This window comes from Hoplias malabaricus, chromosome 7 (assembly GCF_029633855.1).
Source record: "Hoplias malabaricus isolate fHopMal1 chromosome 7, fHopMal1.hap1, whole genome shotgun sequence".
NCBI lineage: Eukaryota > Metazoa > Chordata > Actinopteri > Characiformes > Erythrinidae > Hoplias > Hoplias malabaricus.
In genome coordinates this window covers 17,781,297-17,797,771 of record NC_089806.1, presented here as the reverse complement: position 1 = coordinate 17,797,771, position 16,475 = coordinate 17,781,297, and the positions used below count along the sequence as shown (strand labels likewise).

At 39.9% G+C, this 16,475-nt stretch overlaps 1 protein-coding gene across 1 annotated transcript in view; it reads right to left on the bottom strand.

Moving 5' to 3' along the window:
* Nucleotides 1-16,475, bottom strand: part of LOC136702497 (kelch-like protein 29) — a 216,394-nt gene that overhangs the window by 20,531 nt on the left and 179,388 nt on the right. The window contains exons 10-11 of the mRNA XM_066677586.1: nt 2,606-2,788; nt 1,833-2,013 (exon numbers count right to left, since the gene is read on the bottom strand). Coding sequence (XP_066533683.1) covers nt 1,833-2,013; nt 2,606-2,788 — 364 coding nt within the window. The remainder of the gene's footprint in view (nt 1-1,832; nt 2,014-2,605; nt 2,789-16,475) is intronic.

Genomic DNA, 16,475 nt, shown 5'->3' with positions numbered 1-16,475 from the left:
CATGCTCTTCATGTGTTAAAAGGGTGTGATTCTAAGATCACGTTATTAAAAAATAGCTATTTATAATAATAAAAAAACATGCATCTGAGTCTGCCATGGCCTTGCAAGAGACACTTTGACATGGAGAACTGGTTTGGAGTAAAAAGCATAATAATGAGAGGAATAAAGCAGTAACACACAGGATGTTGTTACTGAGCCAGATATGCAGTGACCTGCACAGAGGGAGAGAGTCAGACTATGAAAAAATAAAACACTTTTCCCCTGTACCACCTGCATTATGAACACAGTATAAACCCAGATGCAATATTCACATGGGTTGGATCCAGGCTCCCTACAGCTGAAATAGTGTATTATATGTTAACACGAATAATGCATGCTGATCCCTGTGCTGCTCAGCTAGTTCCAGGCACAGCACACAGACTGCTGGCTGAACCTGGAGAGGCGTAAATAATGTGAATGTTATGGTGAGCGGTGAAGTTATTAGATCCATTTACCAGCACATCACAGACAGATCCGGCCCAGCCTCTATTAAATCCAGGGACATTTGGTCAGCAACCTCTCTCTCAGCCCCCTGCAAACCCACGCCCACACCCACAACCTCCTCCACAAACTCCCTCTCATAAACCACTGCGATCTATTCCACCTGACACTTTCCAACAAGGCAATGTGTCTATTTTAATGGAAACGCTGCGAGTTGGAGAGTCTCTAATTCTAAATTTCAAGAGTTAGGTGTTACTATTATACGGTTGGTGGGGGTAGGAAAGTGTTCCATCATAATGCCACAGCATGGAAGCATTAAGGAAAAATATCGAATTATGGGTTTTCATTTTGAGGGACTTATGTGCTGAGAGGGACTCCTGAGCTCCATTCACTCCCATAATGAGGCGCAGCAGCCTCCTTTAATAAGAGCCGTAATGTTTTTTTGATTGCCCCGTTTAATCTCGCCCTCGTGGGCTGGTTGCAACCGGAGCACTTGGCCTTTTTCACACACTGTCATGTGAGTACCTTCCTGGCACCCGCAAGATGTGCTATGAGAAAAAGAAACATGAAGAAGATTCAGCACAGGGCTGCTGTTTGTATGGCTCTGGAGATAGTGCTCATTCCATCTCAGGCCTTCAAAACATTGTCCCTGCTGATAAATATTCCAGAATTATCGAGGAATATTTATAGACTTAGCTTAGGGCGTTTGTTATAGTTGAGTGCCGCTACCTGTCGCGTTAAAATATTAACCCTCCTAGGCTGCCTATGGCAGATACGCCTCTTCTTCCATTTTGCTTAATTATTTCCCTCTGCTAGTTCACCTAAACAATTTGAGAAATTCTGTCAAAAATGCACAGTCTGCATTACACAGGAAAAGGTGTAAAATAGCCTATGATATTATTAGAGCTTCTCATAGGGCCCTACGAGCATTTCTGTTTTCCTCCATCATAGTATCCTAAATCTAAACACTAGAGCTGCTGTGGCCTGTGGCCAATGGGATAGTTACATTGTCTTATTATTTACCACATTTACCCAAAATATTATATAGACTGTACTTGGGAGGCTATACCACACATTACCCAGTTAAGACATAGAGCCTCTTTAGCATTTCTGTGTAATATGCTGAGACAATCTTAAAATTTACCATGACATTATCCGAAATAATTGCCTAACTGTTTGGAGTTTGTACCTCACCCTTACCTGGTCAATACCAACAACTTAAATGAATGCAAAAGGCCAAAAAACCGAAAACAAAACAAAAAACTCTAGACTTTAAGGGTTAAATAATTTAAGGAGGCGTGCTTGGCTAATGCCTTACACATTCACTAAGTAGAAGGAAAAGGAGAAATGACCTTTCAACATGATCCAGGTTTCCAGCTACACCCTGTCCTCCGATGGTGTAGAGCTTGCCATCGTACACCAGGCTGTTGTGTCTGCAGCGTGGCACAGTCATGCGAGACACCAGGTTCCAGTTGTCCAGGAGGGACATGTAACACCACACATCTGCCACTGTAACCCCCGACTCTGTACCACCTGAGGAAAGGCCAAAATCACATTTGTGACTTATGTAGAAGGCTCTAGTTTTAATAAACTTAAACTTAAGTGACTTAAACATTTAGCATAAGTCTGGACATTTCTTATGTCTGTTTGGACGATGCAAAAGGTACCCTTTCGAAGACAAAATGTCTCTTTTTGGCACACCTACTTCAGCTGACAACTGATGTTTGTTAGAATTCAAAAACAGCCTCTGTTAAATAATGTAAATGGAAGTACCTGAAAGATAAATAATATCTCTGGCTGAGGTGATGCAGAGACATTGCAGAGAAATTGTAATCATGAAAAAATCAGTCTAGCAAGGGGATTGATGTTCTCAGAACATTGAACAAGCCACCCAAGAGCTCAGGCCTCAGTGCTTTTTATTGTGTGTTTGGGGTTATGTGGACTGTGAAAAGCAAAACACTCAGCCAGGTTTTAACTGGAAATTAAATGAATAAAGGGTCTCTGATTTTTTGCAAAGCGCTGTATGTCCAAACATCTGTAGACTCATGCTTATCCAATTTTCTACTGGAATGAAGGCTATGAAAAAATAAGTTATGCTTAATGCCGCAAATGTAAATGTAAATACCTGAAAGATAAATATTGTCACCGGCTGAGATGACACTGAAAAACTCTCTGTCGTAAAAAGGTAGGCTAGCGAGGGGGTACCACTTGCTGTTTTGGGGGTTGAAGCAGGTGACTGCAGTGAGGGAGCGCTGGTTCATGCCGATGGCCTGCCGTCCTCCAACCAGCACGATCACCTCTGCTACTCCTGCAGGTTAGAGCACACATAAATACATATAAGAACCTCAGCACATCCTTAAAGTAATGCCACTGAAGAAATTAAACATAGCACTGAGAAGTATATGCAACATTAGGAGATAATGGTGTACTGATGGAATGCACTGCTTCATTAGCTTCACTGATTAACCAGACGGATTTAGATGGAATCACAATCAATATCAATACAGCAGGTGACCGTAAATTACCTTGCACAAATGCACTAGGTACAAGAGCCAAATAAGGCCAGACCAAGTCAATATATATATACAATACAACCACAAACAAACAAAACAGTTTTTCAGGGGTAACCTACATGAGCAAGGCAGCGTGTGTGTAGTGAAGAGTGTAACTGAATTATCAGAGCTTAACTAAACTCATAACCATCTGTTCAGCTGCATGCCCTCCAGTGATTCACAACCACGGACAGGTTGGACTGAACCCGCTCACATAAAAAACACATTACTTCAACATGTGAGCTCATCCATGACTCTGCCTTCCACTGTCCCGGAAAGGTCAGGTTAACTGTATTTTTAGTTGATGTTAAGAGGCACTTGCTGAACAAATGGATAGATATGAATTAAAACACCAAGTAGTGCCATATGTGCTCAGGGCCATAAGTTGTCAAAACATGTTAAAAAAATGTCCCTGAAATGCAAAATGTGGTGGTCCTTAGACCTATTAAAAATCACATTCAGTTAAGGCTATTTATACAGACACGGCATCAGTTGTTTGGTGCGGAATGAAAAAAAAATTATTTTGCAGTTCATTTGGACAAGAATGCCCCCACCTTGGCTTCTTCTCTTCACACAAAATAAGGGGGGTTCAATGTTTTCTACATTTCTACATTTGTTTTCAGTAAATGCATCTAGCCTTTAAAATGCTTTAAATCAGGTTCAGATAACTTTAAACTCATTTTATACAGTGCTTATATAAGCTATGAAAATCTGAATGATGCTGTCAGAAATGGATGCAGGAAAATTACCTAAATTAAAAATAAAAATATGTCATTTAGGCCCAGTCCCCCAAATAAAAACAATATAAATATATTACAACATGGTCCACATTTCAGCAAATTATCAAAATACAAAACTTTTAATAAACAGCCTTTAATAATCTGTGGCTTATGTTAGTTCATGTCATTTTTTAAAGAAGTTATTGATAAATGATGTAAGTGAAACATGAAACTCTTTTGATGAAAAGACCAAACTCTTTTCTGAATCCAGCTGAAAGGTCTGAAGGTCTTACTGAATAAGATGTAAGTTTAAGAAAACTTGGAAATGGTCAAAATTGCCCTTGAAAAAAAATAAAATCCTTGATAAAGTGGCAAAACACGTAATTAAAACATACTCTCTGTTTACCTAATAACAAAAATTAAATATTTATATAAATGGAAAGAAGTCCTCATTCTTTTTAGATGTACCAGGACACATGGCTTCAATGAAAGAGCAAATGCTTGCACAGGAGAAATAAAAATACCCACAGGGAACAAGTCTTCCTGCCTTATGTGAGCAACTGTACAATTCAGCATCAAGACTGAGACTGGACTGAGAAGGCTTTGTTTAGGAGTAGAGAGAGGGAGAGAGAAAGAGAGAGAGAGGAGAGAGAGAGAGAGAGAGAGAGAGAGAGAGAGAGAGAGAGAAAGAGAGAGAGAATAAGAGAGAGAGAGAGAGAGAGAGAGAGAAAGGGAGAGAGAAAGAGAGAGAGAGAGAGAATAAGAGAGAGAGAGAGAGAGAGAGATGCAGACATTCCTGCACTGCCTGTAACCGCTGGCTCATCTTTCAGAATCAATACTTCCCCTACGCTCCCCTGACAACAGCAGCTCACCTGATCCATGAGCTTCTCTCTCTTCCAGCATCGCTCTTATAAACACTGTCATCTTTTCTCTCCTTCTCTTCCACTAAATCTCTCCAGAGCAGTTAAAAACACTACTGGATTGAAAAAAATAGAAGATGTTTAAAACAAGGGAAAGAGAGACAGAACAAATCAGGGAGTTTTTGTCATTACCTGGATGTGAGATTGGACAGGAAAATGGGAGGAGTTGTCTGTGCTGGTGCAGAAAGTAGTAAATATATGTATAGCAATACCTGCTCATCACTAGAATAGTTTATTTTCACTGAACTTTTGTATTATTATACCTTTAGAGGTATAGATTTAAGGTAATAAACAAGATTTTATTTTACGCTACATTTCTGATGGTACAGCATTCATGATCTCATTTACTGATGCACCTTAAAATTCTGAAGTAAATTTCAATGTTAAAGAGGATTTAGAGATTGTCTTTGGATTCTGGGGCTGGACCTAGACTTACTTGATATATTCCCTGCCCCAAAATAACAAAATGTAAAAAGATCTAAAGAGTCAAAACTTGTGAAAACATTCAACTCGGAAAATTACATTTTATACTTTAAACCTGTCCTCACTCAGTCAATTCATTCATTCATTCATTCATTATCTTTAACCGTTTATCCAGTTCAGGTTTGCGGTGGGTCTGGAGCCTACCCAGAATCACTGGGCGCAAGGCAGGAACACACCCTGGAGGGGGTGCCTGTCCTACACACTCTCACACATTCACTCACACCTACGGACACTTTTGAGTCGCCAATCCACCTACCAACGTGTGTTTTTTGGACCGTGGGAGGAAACCGGAGCACCCGGAGGAAACCCACGCGGACTCGGGGAGAACACACCAACTCCTCACAGACAGTCACCCGGAGTGGGAATCAAACCCACAACGTCCAGGCCCCTGGAGCTGTGTGACTGCGACACTACCTGCTGCACCACCAAATTCAAATGTACAAAAAAAAAAAACAAAATTAAGAACCTACAGATACAATATAGAAGTGGCCCATATAACAACCATATTAAATTAAATATGTTTAATACAATGACCAAGAATGAGAAGAATAAAAACGAGACAATTGTGTGATTGTGCAGCAGAGCCTCTTATTACTGAAAAGTATTCCATGCTTTAAATAACTACAGAAACTGTAGAGATTTACTGAGTAAAGAACACAGAGAACTCACTAGGGAGAGAATGTACGAGGGAGCTGACTCAAAAACAACAGCAGCTTGCTTGGCCAGTTATTGTCAGTGGATGCTTTCACTTCCATTAAGTGCAAATACAGTGATTTCCTGTGTCTTCAGGGGATTTTGAAGAAATGTTCAAACAGTGATGGCCTCCAACAACCTTTTTTGGGCCAAATATTGTGCTAATGCTGGTGTTCCATGCTGACAAGGTTACGATTCATTTCTGTAATGAGAGGTATTAATTATTCTAATTAAGCAGTCTTTCAGAAAGTTTCCCTCTTGAATTGCCAGACATTCGCCTATTTTCTCCCATGAGTGCTGACACATAAATCCTCACCTGGTCTCTGCGGATTTTCCTAGGGTCTTCGAAAAAGTTTGTAAATATGTTCATTCATTCCCTCATTCCACATTTCAAGTTTATAAGTGTATCATTTCTTAAGCCTATCTTCATGACTCACAGACTGCAACAACATTGCATTTAAATTCATACATCAGTCAGAAACAGGTGTTCATCTATGCATCTATATTTTCATAAAACTGACATTTTATAAATCATTATAAAATGTGAGTGTTCACAAATGTTCATTTTAAGATAAAATGGTGGTGTATTAATACAAATAATCATATCTCGTCCCTACATTGCTGAGTGTGAATCCCCTATAGACCACGCAGACAGGAAATAAGAGCAGGGGTTAAGGCAGATCCCATACAGAAGCACCTGTCAATCTCAGTGCTCAGCTGAGAAGGCAGGAAACTCCCCTCCTCCTCTCTCACTCTCACTCTCTCTCCACGTTGCTCAATGGGTAGCTCCTAAAGCCCTGCACAGATAGAAACAGTACATTTGACAGGTGAGCATCCCTTGACTTGCTGCATTCTCCCTCGTCCCTGCGCTATCCAGCAATAACAGCACCTTCTTCCACCCCACTTCCTCTTAATGAGCCTATCTGTGGCACTGGATCAGCACCTGCCATCAGTAAATAAAGCCTTCCCAGCCAAAAGACAGGACAAAGCCAGATAGCTCTCACCCCCCTCTGAGTTAAAGAGCAGTAATGATAGCATCTGGAGCACCGAAGAGCAGTTAAATCACTCCTTCCTTCTCACTCTCACTCTCTTCGCAGCCAGCTTCACTCCCTCTGCCTCCCCTCGTGACCCTTTTCTGAAGAGGGACCACTGTTCATCCCAAAACAGCCATCACCTTGCTCTGACATGATTTTCCGAACCCACAATCTGACCCCACTTTTCTGTTGTTGAGGCATTCGTATTCCCTATAAAATGTCCTTGATCTGCTCATTCAGGAACACAAGTCAGTGCCCACAGTCTGCTGGTGTAACCTGTGCCAGCTGGAGGAAAGCTAATTTAGTGTTTCATTCTGCTCATTAGGACGTACCACCTGAGTGGTGTAGCTTCACATGTAAAAGTCACTGGTTGGCTGAAAGTAAGAGGATAGTGCATATCCAAAATGACAGCCACAGAAAATGGGTGTTGCAGAGGTTGGCAGAGTCAGAGTTCACTGGTTAAAAAGGAACAGAATAATGTGTACAAAACAAAGTGCTTTTTACAGAATAATATATAGAAATTTAGCAACATTAAAACACTAACACAGCTCCAGGGACCTGGAGGTTGTGGGTTCGATTCCCGCTCCGGGTGACTGTCTGTGAGGAGTTTGGTGTGTTCTCCCCGTGTCTGCGTGGGTTTCCTCCGGGTGACTGTCTGTGAGGAGTGTGGTGTGTTCTCCACGTGTCTGCGTGGGTTTCCTCCGGGTGCTCCGGTTTCCTCCCAAGGTCCAAAAACACACGTTGGCAGGTGGATTGGCGACTCAAAAAAGTGTCCATATGTGTGAGTGTGTGAGTGAATGTGTGAGTGTGTGTGTTACCCTGTGAAGGACTGGTGCCCCCTCTAGGGTGTATTCCCGCCTTGCGCCCAATGATTCCAGGTAGGCTCCGGACCCACCGCGACCCTGAACTGGATAAGCGCTTACAGATAATGAATGAATGAATGAATGAATGAATAAAACACTATAAACTGTAATTGATCCTATAGGTTTCTAAAAGGCCTAATTAAGGTATAATCTAAGAGAAGTACTAGATTATTCAAGTTAAAGCCCGACACATTAAATAATAATACAATAAAACAGATTTTTTTGAAAATCATAAATTATGTGGACCTTTAATGAAAAATCCTAATGTAGTTGATTTTTAAAATTTTGGATCATATACATTTTGAATGCATCTTATTTATGCATTTAACAATAATTGTTTTTTCTTTAATTAGTCTTTCATTTAGTTCACTGCATCATTTAAAACTGTTCTTTAGACTTCTTTACAATGTTTCTTTTTTTTTTGTGTTAATTTCAATTAAACAATGAATAGCATGCTATTGTCTGTGTTCTTCATTCTGACCTTTACACATTTCATATACTGTTGGTAATAAAACACCAAAGCCAGAAAGGCTCTTTTTGGTTGATCTGCACAACCGTGTTTCCATATTTAGGGAAACTACAGTTGTTTTTGTTACTGTCTGAACCTTGGCTCAAGGTATAAGGTCATTCAACACACCTCCCACACTCCTCTGTATCATCATCTTCTTCCTCTGAATCTGTCTAACGAATCTATGTCAACACATTTTGCACACAAAGGCTTTTGGAAAACTAAAAATACATTTTTTTTCATAAAAAAAACTTCTAAATGGGTTTTGCTGCTGTAATGAACAGATTGAATTTTCTGAATATTTATCATAATTAATGAGCATGTGGCAGGTAGAATACACTACATCTATGAAATGGAACAAAAAATGCTTAATTTTACTACAAGTAACTGATGTCACAATTGGTCCCAGGGGAGCTTTTAGTTTTTATTTTTTGTATTATACTACACTCAGATTTATATTTTATAATAATTCTGATTGTACCGATGTTTGTATTTGTCTGTGAGATGGGCACAAATCTTTCAAAATGAGGCTTAATTTTGGCTTTAATTCTTAAACAGCCCAAAAAAACCCCTTTGACTGAAGTAGAACGTCTTAGTACTTCTGCAGAAGGTGTGATATTTGCTAAGTGTTGTTCTCTGTTTTTTTGGGTACATTTAGTCTAAAAAGAATTCTATCGCTCCCATGTTGGAAGCGTGAGAAACAGCAAAACAGTGCACAAGCTAGAGTGGAAAAAAATAAATTACATTTTAAAAGAACTGAGAATGAATAAAGTATTATTTATTATAATAAAAATGAGAAATCCTATGAGTAAAAAAGGTTATGATCACAAAAGCACAAATCATTAACCATTGAAACTCTACCTATGTGTATGGAAGTAAAAAATAACCCATTAAAACCATCTACGTTTTATCAAAGTTTGTCACTGCACAAAGCAATGAGAACACTGGGCTTTGACAGAGGAGATAACAGAGTGTACTCTCTTACATATTCCTGTGACTTTACCCCATCTGCCCCCTCCCTGCCCTGTCCCTGTGAGCCTGCAGTGGGCTAATGTGGCATGAAGAAGAGCGCCGAGCTCCTGCTGTGCTCAGGGCTGCTGCAGGGCCAGCATGCTGCGGTCAGCACCAGGGGAGTGTCCACTCACACACACCTGCAGGTCAAGCACAGGCCACAGGGAGCCCAACAAAACCCAGCAGATGGGGAGCCAGACAAGCAATCTAATGTAGGTTTACCCGTATTGAAGGAAAATGGAATGTCACAAAGACAGAACAGAGAAAAACAAGAAGGTAAGAGTGAAAAAGGTGTCTTTGTTACCATAAGAATCTGACCCATAAGAAATGCACACGTAGTATCCTAGTACAGGATGTATAGAGAACTGTGCAAGTCTCAAGCCCCTTAAAACACTGTTAAATATTCTTGTGCACAAGTACAATCTCCATGTAACATTAGAGTAAATGCAAACAAACATAAACATCCATGTAAACATAAACCGTAACAAGGAATTGTTAAAAAATATTTAGCTGGTCAAAATAATTCAGTTTGGTTCTGGACTGAACTCTACACCTAAATGTAGCTCTTCTGATTTAATTTGAGCATGAAGTATGATTGGCCAAACGAAGTTTTAGATGCAACTAAAATCACTGAAAATATTAACCTACATTAAATCACTAATTATTGTATAAATTATACAATATAATTTGATAATAACACAATATATTTAATAAAAATATATTTTAAATTCATATGAATTAGTTTGTGAGCAAATACATGATTACAGCCAAATATATATAATTTAACAAGACTTTTTGTTGATTTTAAAGGACATTTTGTTGATTTTAAGAATTACAATTACTTATTTAGTTAGTGTCACTGTCACACAGCTCCAGGGACATGGAGGTTGTGGGATCGAGCCCTAGTCTGGGTCGGTTTCCCACCGGGTGCTCCAGTTTCCTCCAAGGGACCAAAAACACACATAGGTAGGTGGATTGGTGACTCAGAAGTGTCCGTAGGTGTGAGTATGTGAGTGTGCGTCACCCTGTGAAGGACTGGCTTCCCCTCCAGGGTGTGTTCATGCCTTGCGTCCAGTGAATCAGGGTAGGTATACACCATGACCCTGAACTGGATGTGAGGTGACAGACAATGAATGAATGAATGAATTACTTTTTTATTCAGTGTAACAGGTTAAAGCATGTGAAGTTTAAAGAGACCTACTGTCCTTTGGTTTCAGCTGGGAAAATTTTTTTCTTGTTCGTAAACCAGTTTATGCCGGTGGAAATGGTTCCAAATTAAGTTTAGGAACTGGAATATGAAATATGGCTGAACTAACAACAGACAGTGTAGTAACGCCACCTTAAGATGTCTCTATGAAATACGGCTGAACTAACAGTTCCTATTTGTGCATGCGCGTTTCAACATTAGGAGTCAGTCAGCCAGTCCGTCAGTAAGCGAAAATGCCTCATCTATGTCGGCCCAGTATGTGGTTTGGCAAAAACAGACCTATAGCATGCTAATTTAACAAAACACAAATATAAATCAAGATGGCTGATCTGACAGTGGTGATACAGCAACAAGTGAAGAAGAGGTAAAATTGCAATTGAATTGGATGACGATACTGAGAGAAACTGTGGGTTATGTGTGAAATTCACCTCATTACCTCTCATGCACACAAGAGTCTTGGGCTAGCTAATGGCTAACGTGCCAGTCTATTCCCCATGCACACTACAGACACACTGGCCATGGGCAGCTATTGGGATTCAATTCTTTATCAGAAAGTGAGAGACTAATTAAACAGGATTGACTTAGTGCTGCAGGTGAGAATCAGGAGCCAATGATGGACCTCTCATACCCTTGCACCTAAATCAATTAGACATTTTGACATATTGCAAAAATACTGCCTTCTGGACCCTACCACGGACAGTGTAAAGATAACATCAGCTATAGAAATGAGTTGCGCTTCCGGTTATAAAAGGTCAAGATAAGTAGCAATTCAACCCAAACAATGTCAACTTTAGCTGTGTGTCCGCCAACTATGACCTTGCTTGTATGGCCTATTGAATGGCAGCACTTGCTGGAGGGCTTGAAGGAGAAGATAAAGCACCACTGGATTACCCATGAATTCATGGTGATAATACTGACAACTAGGAAAGAGAGAGGGTACTTATGTATGAATGGACAAATCTGAGGAGCAATAAGTATAAATATCCTTCTGGAATCCTGGCCATATATGAGGCTGAGCCATGTACTATGAAGCATTTTCAGAAGACTATAACCATTAAGACAGTAATTAAGCCCAGTGCAAAAGGCTTAATGGGAGTCTGTAAAGCTGTGTCCTCAGTTTAGCTGAAAATGATACTTAGTCCATAAGTGACAAACCAGCCCTAAAGACAGGAATCATTTCATTAGTGACTCATGTACACATAACATGTCATGATCCATTCATGGCCAGTGGTAAAGGGAGAATCAAGGACTTGGAGTTCCTTGAAAGTCAGATTTATTACTTTTCCTCTTTAATTAGTCTGTAGTGCACTGGCCAATCACCAAACTGCTGATCAGCAACTTATAAAGGTGTAGTGAGAACACAGCGGAGTATTCAGTTTACAACAGCACCAGTAAAACCAGTATACCATGAAAAATTATTCCAAATGGACATCAACTCATGGGTGAATGGTTTCATTCTTAAATGAGCTTGCTTATGCAGCATTTGAAAATGATAAATAAAAAAATCTATCTGGGATATGAAGAAATCTCTTCAAATTAGTTTTAACATGTTTTTTAACAATGTTTTAACAACTGTAGATAATCTTTTAAACTTAATCCTAAGCATTCTGTAACTTCTAAACACCCAGTCAAAACAAGGCTATAAGTTGATTCATGCCGAGTCATTTGCTTCAGTTGTGTCCAAAATACTTGACCATCAGCTACTGAAAGGACTTTGTGTATATATTACAAATTATTCACACTGTCAGTCACAGAGGAATAGACTTAGAGACTGCAGTGTTTTCTGATGCTGCCAGTGTAGTCAGAAGGCACCACAGGAGGTGTGAGAGAAAAGAGAAGCACAGCAAGTGATCATGCAAGACCAAAGAATAACCCAAAGAGGCCAGCTGTTTCCTTATATATCCCTGACTAAACCATTCAGCTAAACGGGCCAGTCTTATAGAAAAGCAGTATACATACCAGTACTGAATATGGCACCAGCAGACAGTGACAAAGTTGTGGTGAACTAACTTGAATGCATGGCTTGAGGAAATGTGCTTATGTAACGCTGCCCGGGTGACACCAAGAAAGAGAGAAACTAGAAAGTGCTGGTACCCTGTCGAACTCTCCCCCTTGTGTCATTCTGAGGATGACGGGCAGTTAGCTGCAGGTCTGTGACTGTGTGCCTCATGCTTCACTAAACGCACACACACACACACACACAACCAACGCCCCCAAATCCATACCCAGCAGAAGGAAAATATGTTTCATGGATGACATCACAGTGTTTCGCTCTGTTTTTCGTACATTAGACTTATCTTACTGGCTCAGGTGGTGTACAAGTGGAGGAGGCACTTCACTGTGCTTGTGTGTGTGTGTGTGTGTGTGTGTGTGTGTGTGTGTGTGTGTGTGTGTGTGCGCGTGTGAAGACGTTATCATTTTGTGGTGACTAAACCCTGTTAATATTCTCAGACATCTCTTGCTTGTGGGGACCATCATTAAATAACTGACGTGGTTTTAAAATTTGGTTAGGTTTACAGTAAAGGTTAGGGTTAGGGTCAGGTTAGCAGCACTTCTGGATATGGAAATTGTATGCTCCCATGAAATAAATGGAAGTCCAAATAATGGCCCCACAATGCATTGCATTATACTTGTGTGTCAAAAGTTGCATGTAACCACTTATGTCAAATAGTTTAATCCACGGTGTCAAGGACTATGTGTGTGTGTGTGTGTGACTGAATTAACCTAAATCAACCTGTGTTGCTTTATTTCACAATTTTCTTTTCTCAGCTCTTGCTCTTTCTCTCTCTCTCTCTCTCTCTCTCTCTCTCTCTCTCTTTCTCTCGCTCTCTCTCTCTCTCTGTTCCAAAAGCTAAGCTACAGCAGAGGAAAAGTCCTATGAAGTCTTCTTGTTTATGTTACATAATGCTAACAGTGACAGTCTAAGGCCTCAGTCTAAGGGAGCATGAAATTTGATGGAGATAATGTTGATGTGAATGAATGCAATGGAAGCTGGCACACAAATTACAAATGATCTTGCAATTAAATTATTTCCTGCATGTAAAAGACTGAATGCAGGCGCAGCTCATACTCTGCACACTGTTTCCACACTTTAAAAAGATACACAACAAGCATCACACAGTATGATTTTTTTTGACACTCTGTTGGCCTTTTTTTGAACAAATGTCATACAATTCACTCTTAACACTGTTGCTATCCAGTCTTACCCACTGGCATGTTTTTGTCACATTTCCTAGTCTTGCCTCCCTCAATACAAGCTCTGTTGACTCTCTGGACACCAACTTCTGAATGCACCTGTTGAACTCAGTCCTGCACTAACCAACAACAACACTCTCCACAGAACCGTTTCTACTGATTAGTTAGTCCACAACTTGACTGAGAGTCTGATGTTGTCGGTGCATTAAGCTGGTCTCATTGTCTGGATTCTGACAGATGCATTCTGATTAGATATTAATATATTCAAATATATGCACTTCCGTGTATCGTTTTGTACTGGCTCTGGTACTGATCTGTTTTCAAGCTGTTTTCATGCCAGAATAGCTGACTCGTGATTTGTCCTTTTGCATGTCAGTCAAATTTAATTTCCTGCAGAAGTAGGCGGTTTTTGGCCACGTTAGGTGGCGAAAGGTACCAGACTTTCTCTTGAAACTACTGATTACTATACTACTGTTAACCTGTTTTACTCTGTGTTAGGTGTATTCAAAATGGCTGCCTATTTACTATTCCCTATACTAATAAAGGGAACTGAATACAGCAGTGTAATGACTGACGTCTGACACTATGTGGATTTTTCCTAACAACCCACTAGGGTATGTAATTGTTTACACTACAGAGTGCAGTGCATTGTGGGATTATTTGAATGCACTGAAGATGTTGATGTTTTCAGACATTTCTACAAAATGGTGGAACCACAAAATAGGGCTCTATATATTTCAGTGATTACTCTCTTGGTGAAGTATTGCTATTGGCTTATTTTCATCTTTGTCTTTTGCCTTTCCCTTTCCTGAATGTGTTGCTGATTGTTTGATTACCTGTTTTTGACCTTGCTCGTTTTTATTACGCTTCTGGATTACCCTTTTATTTAAATTAACTATACTGACTTGAATTTCATGTGTGAGACTCTCATACTTTACAGTTCTTGTGTCAGATGGGTTTGTATTTGAAGGATCTTTCTGGTTTGAACAGCCTTAAATTGATGTAGCAATTGAGAAAAACACCACAACCAGATTGCAATTTCTGTCTATGTGTCTTGGCCATGCTCCATCTCATATTTTTACTCAAGCTCAGTCCCCATGTAACCATATTCACCTGTGTGTAGTTGTACCTCTCCTTTATAATCATTGCTCTATCTGTTCCTCATTTTCTGCCTGTGTACAAGTAGCTCTACTCTTCCTTGTTCCATACTTAACATTACTGTAATTACTTAACATTACTGTGATATGAGGCTGTAGTTCATGTTTACCTGTGCTTTTTGTTATTTCTTTTGTAATGTTTGCACATTGAATTTAATTTAGTTTAGTCTGCCCTTTGCTGTTTCTGCATACTCACCATATCAGCTTCCTCTATGTCTCCTGTCTTTAATCTGGACTCAAAAACAGCTTAAATACACATTCTCACTTCCTGCATTGTTACAGTCTCCCCCTTTCTCAAAAAAGGTGTTGAAAGTCTTGGAGCTTGAGCATGCTGCTGAACGCTCTCTCCTCTCTGTGGTAGATCATAAATGGAGCCTACAGGTGACAGGTCGTCCCACTGTGCACTACAGTCACACTTCTCTAGCCTGCCAGATGCTACAAAACATTACTCATTTTGTAAACACTCAACCACACAAATACAGCAAACATGTTCTAAAGACAAAACTTAAAAAATAGGGCAAGAAGAAGACAAGTTTCCAAATGTATAAACATAGTTATTTGAAAAGCAGTGTTAATTTCTTGTGCAGGATTAAATCATTCAGTTACGTTCTGCCCAAGAAGCAGTTAAATATGGTGCCTGTAACTGCCTGTTTACTGGCTATTGCACCTTGGGAGGAAAGAAAACTCACTCAAATTGCCCCTTCCAAAACATGACATTTGTTTAGCAATTACCTTAATTCCGCAGAGCAGAAAATACATTCTGTGCACTGACACTGTGCTTAAGCTAAGCCTGTAATAGCTTTCAGAGGATAATTAAACACTGCTTTATTGAAGAAAGCCTCAAGTTCTGGCAGATGAGTAGGAAAAATCTCAGAGCCCAAAAGCAATTTGCTCCTCGACTGTGGCTGCTTATTTCCATAAATATCTGATTTAATGGTGTAAACGAACATAGTATGCGAAATGCCCGAGACTATGGCTGGTATTTACAAGGGCTTCAGAGACATTTATTAAGAAATGCCTTGCTAGCTGGGCTTGCATGTTTGCCACCAGAGAGCAGGCAGAGAAATGTTTTGCTTGGCCAGCTTGGACATTCCGCTCAGCCGCTAAAATGAAAACTCTTCCTGAGCCCGTGTTCTCAATCAAGCCTTTACACAAGACTTGAAATGACTTTGAAAACCAAGAAATAGCATGGGGTAAAGTGACGAGAGACATGTGTACAATATCATTCCTCTGAGAACTTTCTCAGTGTATTCAGACAGTGGTTCATCGCTTGTGAATTGCAGTGGACTCCGATCAATAACAGTCAGGGGAGAAAGGACCACAGTACATAAGGACTAAATAAATCTATACAGCACTCACAGCTTCTCCTCTCACTGAGTTGCAGATGCCACTGAGACTGGGCACCACAGGATTGTGGGAATGATGCATAAAACTCCATGTTCAGTAGTTTGATTACAGTTGATGATGGCTCAGACTGATGTGAGAATGCTGGTTTGGCTGTGAATCCCCCAAGAATCATTCACCTGATTGTTTCTTCTCTTGGCAACTTGTAAACAACTACATTTTTCTTATAGAAAATTGAATAATGCTCCGATACAGTTCAGAATAAATTCTAGTAATACCTACCTACTCCAGTTTGCCCTGCACATTTCC